Source organism: Lepidochelys olivacea, assembly GCF_965140295.1.
Source record: "Lepidochelys olivacea isolate rLepOli2 genome assembly, chromosome: 9".
Taxonomy (NCBI): Eukaryota; Metazoa; Chordata; order Testudines; family Cheloniidae; genus Lepidochelys; species Lepidochelys olivacea.
Window position 1 is genome coordinate 56,452,479 of NC_140419.1, and position 14,415 is coordinate 56,466,893.

A 14,415-nucleotide genomic window follows, 5' to 3' on the forward strand; every position below is an offset into this window, starting at 1 on the left:
GGATGCGAGTGTGAGATCCCCTGGGACCTCGGACATGCATGTTCAAGATCCCCCAGGCCCTGTGGGATGTGTGGGTGAGATCCCCCGGGCCTTGGAGGGTACGTGGATGAGATCCTCCAGGATCTGTTGGGTGCATGGGTGGGATCCACTGGGCTCTGAGTGGGACATGTGTGAGATCCCCCTGAACCTCAGGGGATGCGAGTGTGAGTTAGGTCCTGCTTTGAGCAGGGGGTTGGACTAGATGACCTCCTGACATCCTTTCCAACCCTGATATTCTATGATCCCCCGGGCCTTGTTGCGTGCCTGTGTGACATCCCCTGGGCCTTGAGGGGTGCATCGGTGAGAACCCCCGGGCCCTGGGGGGTGCATGTGTGAGATCCATTGGGCTTTGAGAGGGACATGTGTGAGATCGCCCAGGACCTGTGGGTGCTTGTGTGATTCCTCAGGACCTTGGGAGATGCGAGTGCATGTTTGAGATTGGGTTCCAAAGACGATGGATCTAGACTGTTCTCAGTGGTACCAGATGACAGAACAAGGAGTAATGGTCTCAAGTTGCAGTGTGGGAGGTTTAGGTTGGATATTAGGAAAAAAAATTTTCACTAGGAGGGTGGTGAAGCACTGGAATGGGTTAGCTAGGGAGGTGGTGGAATCTCCTTCCTTAGAGGTTTTTAAGGTCAGGCTTGAAAAAGCCCTGGCTGGGATGATTTAGTTGGGGATTGGTACTGCTTGAACAGGGGGTTGGACTAGATGACCTCCTGAGGTCTCTTCCAACCCTGATATTCTGTGATTACCCCCGGGCCTTGCAGGGTGCGTGTGTGAGAACCACCAGGCCTTGGGGGGTGCATCGGTGAGAACCCCCAGGACCTGGGGGGAGCAAGTATGAGATCCCCTGGGGGAGGGGGAGGTGTGTGAGATTCCCCCTGGACCTCAGGGGATGCAAGCGTGAGATCCCCCGGGCCCTGGAGTGTGTGTTTGTGAGATCCCATGGGACCTGGGGGGAACATGTGTGAGACCCCCGGGACTTGGGGAGTAAGAACATAAGAAAATAAGAATGGCCATACTGGGTCAGACCAAAGGTCCATCCAGCCCAGTAACCTGTCTACCAACAGTGGCCAATGCCAGAGGGAGTGAACCTAACAGGTAATGATCAAGTGATCTCTCTCCTGCCATCCATCTCCACCCTCTGACAAACAGAGGCTAGGGACACCATTCCTTACCCATCTTGGCTAATAAACTTAACCTCCGTGAATTTATCCAGTTCTCTTTTAAACCCTATTATGGTCCTAGCCTTCACAATCTCCTCAAGCAAGGAGTTCCACAGGTTGACTGTGCGCTGAGTGAAGAATTTCCTTTTATTTGTTTTAAACCTGCTACCCATTAATTTCATTTGGTGGCCCCTAGTTCTTATATTATGGGAACAAGTAAATAACACTTCCTTGTTCACTTTCTCCACACTACTCATGATTTTATATACCTCTATCATATCCCCCCTTAGTCTTCTCTTTTTCAGGCTGAAAAGTCCTAGCCTCTTTAATCTCTCCTCATATGGAACCCGTTCCAAACCCCTAAACATTTTAGTTGCCCTTTTCTGAACCTTTTCTAATGCCAGTATATCTTTTTTGAGATGAGGGGACCACATTTGTACGCAGTATTCAAGATGTGGACATGCCATGGATTTATGTAAGGGCAATAAGATATCCTCCATCTTATTCTCTATCCCTTTTTAAACGATTCCTAACATCCCATTTGCTTTTTTGACTGCCGCTGCACACTGCGTGGACATCTTCAGAGAACTATCCACAGTGACTCCAAGATCTTTCTCCTGATTAGTTATAGCTAAATTAGCCCCCATCATGTTGTATGTATAGCTGGGGTTATTTTTTCCAATGTGCATTACTTTACATTTATCCACATTAAATTTCATTTGCCATTTTGTTGCCCAATCACTTAGTTTTGTGAGATCTTTTTGAAGTTCTTCACAGTCTGCTTTGGTCTTAACTATCTTGAGCAAAAAGAACAGGAGTACTTGTGGCACCTTAGAGACTAACAAATTTATTTGAGCATAAGCTTTTATGTGCTACAGCCCACTTCATCGGTTGCATAGAATGGAACATATAATAAGAAGATATATATACATACAGAGAGGGTGGAAGTTGCCATACAAACTGTAAGAGGCTAATTAATTAAGATGAGCTATTATCAGCAGGAGAAAAAAACTTTTGTAGTGATAATCAAGATGGCCCATTTAGACAGTCAACAAGAAGGTATGAGGATACTTAACATGGGGAAATAGATTCAATATGTGTAATGACCCAGCCACTCCCAGTCTCTGTTCAAACCCAGGTTAATGGTATCTAGTTTGCATATTAATTCAAGCTCAGCAGTTTCTCGTTGGAGTCTGTTTTTGAAGCTTTTCTGTTGCAAACTTGCCACCTTTAAGTCTGTTACTGAGTGGCCAGAGAAGTTGAAGTGTTCTCCTACCGGTTTTTGAATGTTCTGAGTCCTGATGTCAGATTTGTGTCCATTTATTCTTTTGCATAGAGAGTGTCCGGTTTGGCCAATGATTTAAAGGACAGGTTACAAACTATAGTTAATAGTTCTGCAATTTCACATTTGAGTTCTTTCAGAACACTTGGGTGACTGCCATCTGGTCCCGGTGACTTGTTACTATTAAGTTTCTCAATTAATTCCAAAACCTCCTCTAGTGACACTTCAATCTGTGACAATTCCTCAGATTTGTCACCTATAAAAGATGGCTCAGGTTTGAGACTCTCCCTAACATCCTCAGCCGTGAAGACTGAAGCAAAGAATTCATTTAGTTTCTCTGCGATGACTTTATCGTCTTTAAGTGCTCCTTTTGTATCTCGATTATCTAGGGGCCCCACTGGTTGTTTAGCAGGCTTCCTGCTTCTGATGTACTTAAAAAACATTTTGTTATTACCTTTTGAGTTTTTGGTTAGCTGTCCTTCAAACAGTATGTGTGTGAGATCCCCCTGGACCGTGGGGTGGTGGGGTGAGATCATTCGGGCCCTGACATGGGGAGGAGCACCTCCATCTCCCATCACATCTCACTGATCTTCCCTTTTTCAGTTACATTCCTGCTGTCGTTGATCACCGTGGAGGGATGCCGTGCCATGGAACCTTTCTGCTCCACCAGGTATGGTCTTTGCCCTGCTCCTTGTCCCTGCGCCGCCCCACTGGCCCATCTTCCTAGTCCCCATAACAACTGGGTGTTGGGCTGTTGGTTTTAACCACTGCCCTTTTCTCTCTGGCATGGTGCTGGCAGGGAATCCAGAGGAGGATCACCGTGACGTTAGTGCATGAAAACAGCAGCCTTGTCCGCTGGAAAGAAGTGCGAGAGCTGGTTGTGGGTAAGCAGAGTTGCTGGTTGGCAGGGTCTGAGGAGACGCCTCACTCCTGCGTCCTCACGCCTGTGCACTCCCTCCCGTTCCCTTCTCTCCCATAATCTCTTCTCCCTCATACTTTATCCAGGCTCCCGCTCCTCCTATTCTGTCAGGCCTGTTGTGGGAAATAATGCAGATGATCGCTGGGGGCCAGCTGGCACCCCCTTTACTCATGCTCAGCAGCACATCACTAAGCAAGGCACCCCCTCCTTGAGTACCAGGCTACCCCCAGGAGCCAAGGCTGAGCTGCCAGGCCCTTACCGCTGCAGCAGGGGTCCCGGGGCAGATCCTCAGCTGCTGTCAATGGTCAGAGTTCCATTTACTTCAACGGAAATTGCCACCAGCTGAGGCAGTGCCCCCATTGTTCTTACCAGCATCCTGGATTAGACTAGGGGACCTCTGCTAGCTCTTTGAGCCCCCATTTGGGGAAGCGGGGCTCTCTCAGTGCCTGCTCTCTACCCAGGGCATAGTGGAGGAGAAGGGCAAGGAGCCTCTCTCATTTCATAGCCCATGTAAAGGCCAGACTGTGCTTTGGGGAGCTCAGGACTGGCTCCATCCATGTGTCCTTACGGGTAGGGGAGGGGACAAGACGGAAGGACATGCCTCTCCCTCTCCGTGGCCTTCAGATGCTACTGGCCTTTGGGGCTGGCCAGCCATGTGGAAGGGAGTGAGGCAGACCTACAGAGGGGTGTGGTAGCAGGCATACAGATCTCCTCCTAGTGGTTCCCCTGGAGCCAGGCACCCTCCCACCCATGGGGATGAGCTTGGGCAATCTGGTCTCTAGTTCTAGCAGGAGGGGATGGATATAGAGCCTGTCCCAAGGGGCTGAAAGAGGATATGATGCTGACATTAAGCATCTTCCCCTGAGTCTCACTTTTACCATTTACCCTGCTATGCAGCTTAGAACAGTGAACTGTCCCCATTGAGCTGTGCCCCACCCCCAGCTGCCCATCCTCCAAACGGTGTGTTTTGATGTGTGTTGGCAGGTCGGATCCGAAACACCCCAGAAGGGGACGAGTCTCTCATCGACCCCAACATCTTGTCTCTGAACATCCTGTCGTCTGGATACATCCACCCTTCCCAGGATGATCGGTGGGTCTGGCCTGGCCTTGCCGTCTCTTCATTTTGCCCTGCTGTCCTGTGGTGCTAGGCAATGTCTGGTCCAGTTAGGTTGGCAAGGGCTGTCTCTGTTCATGAGGGCTTCTCTCCCTCCTGCCCCTAAGGTCTTGCCCATCAGGGTCTTCTTGCTGCTGCAGGACCACTTAGGGACGGTGGTTGTGCTGAGTCTGCATTTCAGAGGGCACTGGCAGGATGGCAACATGGCTGCACTACAAGGCAGGAATAGTGGAGAATGTAAAGAAGCCCAGGGATTCGAGGTGGGCTTCCCAAATCCCCTCCCACACACAAACACACACTCTTTGATGGCATCTCAGAACATTATCTAGCTGACAGCTTTCACCCGAGGCTGCTGAGGCAGATCTTCCTTGCACTGCCCAGGGCTGCCATTGGCATGTGCCAAAGGAGGCCTAACCTCCCAGTGACATTTTCAAAATATTACACCAACATCAAAGGAGTCTTTGGATTTTCACCCACCCCTGGATTTTAAGATGCCATCCCCGCCCCTGCGTTGTAGCAGCATTAACCAAGGGTGGTGAGGCCCCATGGCCCTACATTCAACTGATAGGCAATGTTGTATGCAGCTCTCTTTAGATGCTGAGACTGTCACCTAGGCTTCTCTGAGACCCAGTATAGCTGTGTGCTGCAGTGTCAATCAGATGCCTAGATGCACTCTGCTAGTGCTGATGCTTTTGGCTAAGTCTTAAGGGGGTGGCAGCAAACACCAGAACTCGGAACCCTAGCAGCAACCTTGGAATGAATAACCAGTCAGTGGTGGATGCGGAGTGACTGATACTGGCACCACAGAGCAGAGCTCCAGGTCACTGCTGCAGCTCAGGGCAGCCCCAGCAAGAGGTCTAGCCTGGAGAGCTGTCACGGGTTCATGCTGGGATGGATTCTGGGTGGAAGTGGTTGTACAGTGTGTTTTAGGACAAGATTGGGAGCACATTCAGCAGGAAGCAGGGGCCTTCACTAGTCACAGTGCTTGCTTGTAATTCACATAGAGGAGATGAGAGATCATCACTGGCAACGTAGGTAACATCCGCATTGTGTGTGGCCATTGTGAGGCATTGCACTGCCTGTCCTTGGAGAGTGGCAGGAAGGAAACTGAGCTTGTCCCTGTCACAGCTTCTTCCCTGCATCCTTGGGGATGTCTCCTCTTCCTTCCTCCTGCCAGGGCTGCCCTGCCTATGGGCACCTGGTGTAATTGAGGGAATACAGTTTAAAACCCAGAAAGCTCAGTACAAGAGAAATGGTCAATCCCACTGTGACCTGTGTGCTTGCTTACTTAACCTGCCTCACCCAGCAATGCCCACAGGCCAGCGCTCTGCCCCAGGCCAGCAGAGCCCTTCGCCAGCTGGGTGGATGACCGAGGGGGCAAGAGCAAGACAGCAGGTAGCTGGAGTGAGTACTTGAGGGGAGTGGGGAAGGTCAAGGGTGGGCCAGGCGTAATGTGAGTCATGTGACGAGCAGTTGCGTCTGAAGAGTCATTGAGCAGTGAGTGACCCTGAGGAAAGGATTGGATCAGGGCAGTAGAACAGGCTCCACTACATGCTGTCAGATGCCATGCAGGTGACGCTGTGTGAGGGTGACAGCAGCAGTATTCAGAGGGAGCAAGGACTCAGAACAGCAGCACTGCAGCACCTCTCTGGGTAGCTCAGATCGTTTGTTCCTGCCTCTCCTGAGCAAGACAGAAATTGATACAAACAAACAGTGTAATAGATGCAGCATTTCTCAACCTTTTGTTCTTCTTCGAGCTTGTTCACGTCCATTCCACATTAGGTGCGCGCGCTGCGTGCACAAGTGTCGGAAACTTTTTCCCTTAGCGGCTCCCGTCTGGCTGGTGGGGCCCCCTGAGTGGCGCCACTGCGCCGTGCATATATACACCTGCCGCCGACCCCCTCCAGTTCCTTCTTACCGTCCATGGCGGCGTTGGAACAACCTCTCTCTCATATGAGAGCAGTCCCTTAGCCTTTCTCATAGATAGCTGTTATCAGTTAGTTCGCATACCTTTGTCGTGGACACTTAAGTGATTAGGTGCTTGGACGCTTCCAGCACCCGCCCCGGAGCATGCCGCAGGCCCACAGGTTTAAGGCTTGTGCCACGTGCCGCAAGCCTATGCCAGTTAGTGACCCCCACGACTCGTGTCTACGTTGCCTGTGGGAAGAACATCAAACTAAGCAATATAAGATTTGCAAGGCGTTCAAGCCACGAACAAAAAAAGAAAGAGACTTTCGTTTGAAGCAGTTGTTGATGGAAGCCGCATTGCAGCCACTGGGCCCGCAGTGCCCGACGTCGGCTCTGGCTTCCTCGGTGCGTAGTGCCCCGGAGACATTGGGAGACCCAGCACTGACTAAACACCGAAGCTGTGGGCCCCAGAGCACCAGAGTAGGCCCCGGCACTGCTCGTCCTCCCCAGTGCGGCCCATGGTGCAGCCAAAAGGAAGGCGCGGACGTTCCCCGCGTCGGAGGCCGGCGCCTTCGAAGGCCCCGAGCGCCGATAAGAGCAGGAAGGCCGCTGTACCGGCGCTGGCACTGGTGGCTTCAGCACCACAAGCCCCACCGAGCCCAGGCCTAAGTGAGCTCAGTGCAGACAATGGGCTCGAGGACTTAATGGATCAGCCCTCCACCCCGGCCCCTTTGAGGTGGCAAAGGACCTCAGTGTGCTGTCGGCGACGAGCTCTGTCCCAGACAGGGAGAATCCTCCAGCACCTATGCCATGGGAGCCGTCGAGGGGTAAGCTGCCAATGGTGTGCAATTCAAGGACATCGTCCCAGCATCGCTCCCAGAGTCAGTCCCGGTCAAGCTCCACGTCTGTGGACTCCCAGTTATCCGCGGCTCAGAAGGAAGTCGCAGTACCAGGAGTGGGTTGGCGCAAGGAAGTAATGGAAGAGGCATGATGCTCTCCGGCACCGATTAGAGACCAGCACCAGGAGGAGTTGAGACGGCCCTCGCCAGAGGACTCCCACAGATGCCGATCCCAGTCCTGAGAACATCGGTCCCATTCCCAGGGATTTTGGTACCAGTCTCGCTCCCATTCAGTTAGGAGCCACTCGTCAACCTCCCGCCAGCACAAATCGTCAGCACCGCAGTGGCCTTCGCGGTCGGCGTCGCCACAGTTCGGCACCGACTCCAGCCATTACAGTTACTTGCACCATGCTCCGGACAGCAAGGACCTTCAGACAGGGTGGCACCCCCAATGGGGGCCGCTTGGTCATTGGCCCTTCTGGACACCTTGGGCCTATCAACAGTGCCAAGGGGCCCCGTCCAGGGTGGGCTACTCGGTGCAGCGGTCTCGGTCCCCGCATCAACGCCCGATGGCGCCAGAAGCTACAGTATATGGGCCTCCAGCATCCCCCCCAGGATAAACCAGAGAGACCAGCACTGAGTCCAGTACCACCCCACGATCTCCCGCGCCAGCCCGAGCTGAAGGCCCCTCCGAGGGGGGGAGGGTAGCTGGAGGACCAGCCAGAGGGGGTTTAGCAGCTGCTAACCTCCTCGTCATCCCCGGATAAGGTGGTGACGGGAACAGCAGTGTCTGACCCTCCACCCATAGACCACAGAGCCTACCAGGAGCTACTGCGTAGGATCACCCAGAACTTGGGATTGCAGGTCGAGGAGACGGTTGAGCAGGAGGACCCCATGGTGGACATTTTGATCCCCGAAGGTCCATTTAAAATAGCGCTCCCGCTCATTAAGACCGTCCAATCGAATTATAAGACTATATGGCAGACCCCAGGCTCCAGGGCTCCAACGGCCAAAGGTGTGGAGCGCAAGTACTTTGCCCCATCAAAGGGCTATGAATTCTTGTTCTGCCACCCAAGTTCATGCTCCCTGGTGGTCTCGGCAGTGAACAAAAGGGAGCACCATGGACAACTGGCCCCGGCACCTAAGGCCAAGGAAGCAAAACACCTGGACCTTTTTGGCAGAAAGATGTACTCGTCAGGGGGCCTTCAGTTGAGGATTGCGAACCAGCAGGCCATCCTCAGCAGGCATAATTTTAACTCCTAGGCAGTGGTGGGGAGGTTTAAGGACAACCTCCCGCAAGGTTCCCAACAGGAGTTTACGGCCCTGGTGGACAAGGGCAAGTCAGTAGCTAAGACCTCTCTCCAGGTCTCCCTGGATTCAGCAGACGCGGCGGCCAGAACAATTGTGTTGGGGGTGTGTTGTGATTGACAATTGTGACAATTGTGTTGTGATGAGGCACTCAGCGTGGCTGCAGGAGTCAGGCCAGCCACCTGAGGTCCAGAGTACACTTCAGGATCTCCCCTTTGAAGGGTCCGGGCTCTTTTCGGACCAGACAGACGCGAGGCTGCATAGCCTCAAGGACTCGAGGGCTACACTTAAGTCGCTGGGTATGCACACCCCGGTGATGCAGAGGAAGCCCTTTAAGCCACAGCCTCCCCCTCAGCACCAGTACCAGCCTCATCATAGGCATGAGGCTTACCGTAGGCGAGGCAGGGATAACAGGTGATGGTGCAATAATAACAACAACAATAATGCGCCGGGTCAGAACCAAGGTCAGCACAAATCCCAGCCGGGCAGTAAGCCAGGCTTTTGAAGGTGCACTCAAGGACAGCATACCAGACCAGTCACCGGATCCGTCCCCTTGTTTCCTGAGCTGCCTGGCCCATTTCTCCTGCGCGTGGTCCAGCATTACATCGGACCATTGGGTCTTACGCACGGTACAGAACAGGTACTCGCTGCAATTCTCTTCCCTCCTACCCCCCTTCCCCGTCCCTCTTCAGGGACCCCCATCAAAAGCATCTCCTAGAGAAGGAGGTTCGCTCACTGCTAGAGGCGGGGGTGGTAGAGGCGGTGCCGCACGATCTAAGGGGGAAAGGGTTCTACTCCCGGTACTTCCTCATCCCCAAGGTCAAAAGGGGCCTTTGTCCCATTTTAGACCTGCACAGGCTCAACAAGTTCCGGGTCAAGGCCTGGTTCCGCATGGTCTCTCTGGGCACCATCATCCCTTCCCCGGATCCAGGGGACTGGTACGCTGCCCTCGACATGAAGGACACATACTTTCATATCGCCATCCACCCAACACATCGGCAGTTTCTGCACTTCACCGTGGGCCAAGAACATTACCAGTTTGTGGTTCTCCCGTTTGGTCTAGCCGCGGCCCCATGGGTGTTCACAAAATGCATGGCAGTGGTGGCGGCCTTCTTACTGAGGCAGAGAATCCGGCTGTACCCATACCTTGATGACTGGCTCCTGGTGGGTTGATCCGAGGCGGAAATGCGGGGCCATGTGGAGGTGGCTTGGAGATTGTTCCGCAAGCTGGGGTTCCTCAATGTCCCCAAGTCCACTCTCGTGCCCACACAGAGAGTGGAATTCATAGGGGCAGTCTTGGATGTGGTGCGGGCCAGAGCAAGCCTTCCAGTATCCTGATTCTGAGCTATCCAGCAGGTGGTGGCCTCACTGCGCCAGTTTCCAATGACTGCTGCCTGCGGCTGCTGGGCCACGTGGCAGCATGCAGGCATGTGGTCAGGCATGCCAGACTAAGACTCAGGACTCTGCAGGCGTGGCTCGCTCAGGTGTACCGCTCAGGCAGGGACCCCCTGGACTTGGTAGTGACAGCCCCAAGGGACGTGCTGGACTCCCTGCTGTGGTGGCAGTCCCAGCCTGCGGTTTGCAAAGGCATCCCCTTTGCCGCCCCACAACCAGACCTGATGCTGGTGACGGATGCATCAGACCACGGGTGGAGGGCTCACCTTGGGGACCACATGACGCAGGGCTTGTGGTCCAGAGCAGAGCGTTTGCTCCATATCAATGTGAAGGAGCTCAGGGCGGTTCGTCTCGCCTGCCAGACTTTTCACACCACTCTGAGTGGTCACAACGTGACAGTTCTGACAGACAACACTACTGCCATGTTCTTTTTAAACAAGCAGCTGTTCCTCACCGCTCTGTCGCAAGACTCTCCTCCTCTGGGACTTTTGCATAGCCCATGCCATTAACCTCGAGGCGTCATATCTCCCGGGGGTGCAAAACAAGCTGGCGGACTACTTCAGCAGGTCGTATAGCATGCATGAGTGGATGCTAAGAGCGGATGTTGTGCTTTCGCTCTTCCGCAGGTGGGGGTTTGCCCAGGTAGACCTGTTTGCCACCAGGGCCAATGCCCAGTGTCCACGGTTCTGCTCGTTCCAGGGCCACAGCCCAGGCTCAGTCGCAGACGTGTTTGCGATCCCATGGGGAGGGGGCTTGATGTATGCTTTTCCCCCGCTCCCCTTGGTACACAAGGTCCTGCTCAAGGTACGCAGGGAGAGGGCGGCGGTGGTCCTCATCGCCCTGGCATGGCCCCGCCAGCACTGGTACACAACGCTCCTAGAGCTGTCGGTGGAGGCCCCAGTAGTCCTGCCCCCAACCTCATCATGCAGGACGGCAGGCGGCTTCTCCACCCCGACCTGCAATCACTACACCTGACGGCGAGGAAGCTCTGTGGCTAAACGCCTTGGAGAGCCAGTGCTCCCTTCCTGTGCAGCAGATTCTGCTTGGCAGTAGGAAGCCTTCTACCACGGCGACCTATATGGCCAAGTGGAAAAGGTTCTCGTCTTGGTGTGAGCCCCGACAGGTGCGGCCGGGCCAGGCCCCGGTGCAAGCCATCTTCGAGTACCTCCTGCACCTCAACCAGCAGGGGCTGGCCCTGTCCTCACTCAGAGTGCACCTGGCGGCCACCTCCGCCTTCCATCCGGGGTTTTCGGAGGGCTCAGTGTTTTCCCACCCAGTGGTGGGACGGTTCCTTAAAGGATTGGAGAGGATGTTTCCGTACTCATGCCCCCCCAGTTCCTCCTTGAAACCTTAACTTGGTCCTCTCTAAGCTCATGGGACCCCCGTTCGGGCAAATGAAAGGTGACATTTTTGGTGGCCATTACCTCGGCCAGAAGGGTGTCTGAGCTGAGGGCTCTCACCTCTGAGCCACTGTATACAGTGTTTCACAAGGATAATGTGCAGCTCCGATGGCACCCCAAGTTCCTCCCTAAGGTGGTCTCGCAATTCCATTTGGGCCAGGACATTTGTCTGCCAGTGTTTTTTCCAAAACCCCATACAGACCCAAGTCACCGCAGCCTACACACCCTGGATGTCCGTTGAGCACTGGCATTCTATTTGGAGTGCACCAGGCCCTTTCGTAAATACGTGCAGCTGTTTGTGGCTGTAGCCGAGAGGATGAAAGGCCTCCCAGTGTCAGCGCAGCAGATCTTGTCTTGGATTACAAGCTGCATCCGGACGTGCTATGAGCTCGCAGGTGTTCCAGCCCCGGCGGCCACGGCCCACTTGACCAGGGCGCAAGCGACTTCCACAGCTTTCTGCGGCAGTTGGCAGAGTGGTCCTCCAATCAATTGACTCCTACCCTCCTCCAGAGGTAAGCTTGTGATTCACCTAATGTGGAATGGACGTGAACAAGCACTCGAAGAAGAAAGAACAGTTACTTACCTTCTCATAACTGTTCTTCGAGATGTGTTGTTCACGTCCATTCCACCACCAACCCTCCTACCCCTCTGTCGGAGTTGCCAGCAAGAAGGAACTGGAGGGGGTCGGGCCGGCAGGGGTATATATGCACAGCACAGTGGTGCCACTCAGGGGGCCCCGCCTCCCCGACAGGAGTCTCTAAGGGAAAAAGTTTCCGATGCTGGTGCACGCAGCGCGTGCACACCTAATGTGGAACGGACGTAAACAACACATCTCGAAGAACAACAGTTACGAGAAGGTAAGTAACCGTTTTATACCAAGGACCAGCTTGCTGCCTTCCTAAATTGTATCAGGGAAATCTCAGGGCCAGTGCCGTCCACGGACCAGTCATTGAGAAACAGTGTAACAGACAGCTGGAAGAATTAGGGCTAGATCCTGAACTACTATAAATCGGGACCATTGATTTCATTGGAGCCACACAATTTACACCAGTTGGGGATCTGACTCAGTGACTCCAGTGGAGCTAGGTCTGATTTGCACCAGCTGGGGATCTGGCCAATTAAATCTGACAGCACTGTGTGACTGGGCCCATTCTTTTGCCCTGCTCCACACATGAGAGCAATGCAGTGGCACCTTGGGAATTTCTCCCTCTTTTTCCTCCGCATTTGAGCACTGCACGCTAGAAGAGCTCATTCTGGCCAGGGGATTTCAGCCCTGGCATGGAGTTCTCCAGAGAGTGAAGAGTTGCTTGTCACAAGACTGTTTACCAAACAAAGGGGGAGGTGTTGCTTACAACTTGAGGGACCCAGGGCATCACGTTTGTATCTAGCTTTCTGTCCCAGAATCTAAACTGGGTGTGTGAAAATGCACTACTCTCTCCCAGGGTTGCTAGCCTTGGATCACTGCCTCTCTCCACAACCGGGATCAGAAGCCCTCAGTAGCATGGGCAGAAGGAGTGGTGCAGGGAGGAGATGGGGTAACTGGAACATGGGGAAAGGAAAAGAGGATTGAGTTTCCACAGGACAGTGGAAGGAAACATCTTCACCAATTCCCTTTGCTTCAACCCTGCATGGGCTTTTTGCTTGGTTTGGCCCTAGCAATGGGGAGACCCTGGATGTAGGGACAAAGGGAGGAGAGCCAATGGAATGGGATGCATCTAATCCTCTTTCTGAACTGCTTTTGCTCCCTGCTTTGCTCTTGTATGTCCTTCAGTCTTCATTGCAGCAAGCAGGCCCTGGGACCATCCCCTAGGCTGCCCTTCTCCCCTACCACTGATGTTTCAGGGTAAGTTGTTCCTGATGAGAACCAGGAAAGGCCTCACTGTGGAGGTGTTAGCTAGGCCCTCAAGGAATTGGCTTTAGCCTGTAAGCGCCAGCAGCCCCAGACTCTTCCCCCACAGGCTCAGGCATGCTTTAGGTTTCCATCTGCACATAGCCCCTGCAGCTAGGATTGTCACTCCTGCTCCTCACCCTAGCCAGACAAGATAAGGATGTTTCTTGTTCGCACTCTGTCACCACCGTCAGGAGCAGGATCTGGTCTCTTTCTCTTTACTACTCCCCAGGCCACGGCCATTGCCCCTCAGCACGCTGCTCACACATCCACGCGTGCCTGTAAGGTGTCTGGCCCCTTGGCTGTAACCCTGCCACCCTACATGAGGCAAGGAAGGGCAGTGGGGGCTGTGTGAAGGCATCAGGCTTCTGAATCACTTCCTTACAATGCTGCTGCTGTCCATTTGAACCCGCACTAACCATGTGATTGTTTTGTGTTTTTGCAGGCAGTTTCTTGATTCGGATATGCCTAGGTAGTATTTGTTTCCCTTGGGGTTTTTTCTTCACTTTCTCTCCCCTCCTTGGCACTCTTCCTCCCCCTCAGAGACAGCATTTTAATTTCCAGACACTCCATCCACTGGCTTCCCTTTCTCTTCCACATCTTTGGGCTGCTCTTTCGTTATGTTTCTGTCCCTTGGGCTTCCCTGTTTGTTTTGGATCGCTCTCTCGTTAGCCTCTGTTCCTCTGGCTGGCTTTTCCTTCAATTTTGCTGCTGTTGTAACTTTGTGACATTTGGCAAAGACCATCCTTCCCCCTCTTGTACCCTCTCCCAACTTGGGCCCAGGAGCATTTTGGGGAGCTGGGAGCTGACCCAGGCTGCGTGAGAGGCTGGACTGCAGTGTATGGATGGGAAGGACACTTTGGAAAAGATACTGTATGAAAGATAGAAAGAGGAGAGAAATGGAAGCAACGTAGCTGAGTTTGGGAGCAAAGTACAAGCTGCATGTAGAAGGAAGGGACATAACAGGTGAAAACCTGGTTCCACTGAAGTTGGTGAGAGTTTTGCCATTAACTCCAGTGAGGCAGGATTTCACCCAAGCTTGTTATTCTCTGGCCTGCTTGACAGAATTTCCACCAAAGAAACCTCCGTGGAGTCTCATATTCACTGGCTTGAATTCTCAGTTTTGCTAAGGCCCCTTAACATCCCTCTGCAAATTT

General features: G+C 53.4%; 1 protein-coding gene across 4 annotated transcripts in view; it reads left to right on the forward strand.

Annotated features, from left to right (window-relative positions):
* KIF1A (kinesin family member 1A) overlaps positions 1 to 14,415 on the forward strand; it is a 223,114-nt gene that overhangs the window by 177,617 nt on the left and 31,082 nt on the right. For all 4 annotated transcript variants that reach the window (XM_084639637.1, XM_084639634.1, XM_084639635.1 and 1 more), the window contains 3 exons: positions 3,091 to 3,157; positions 3,287 to 3,371; positions 4,391 to 4,496. In XM_084639637.1, coding sequence (XP_084495763.1) covers positions 3,091 to 3,157; positions 3,287 to 3,371; positions 4,391 to 4,496 — 258 coding nt within the window. The remainder of the gene's footprint in view (positions 1 to 3,090; positions 3,158 to 3,286; positions 3,372 to 4,390; positions 4,497 to 14,415) is intronic.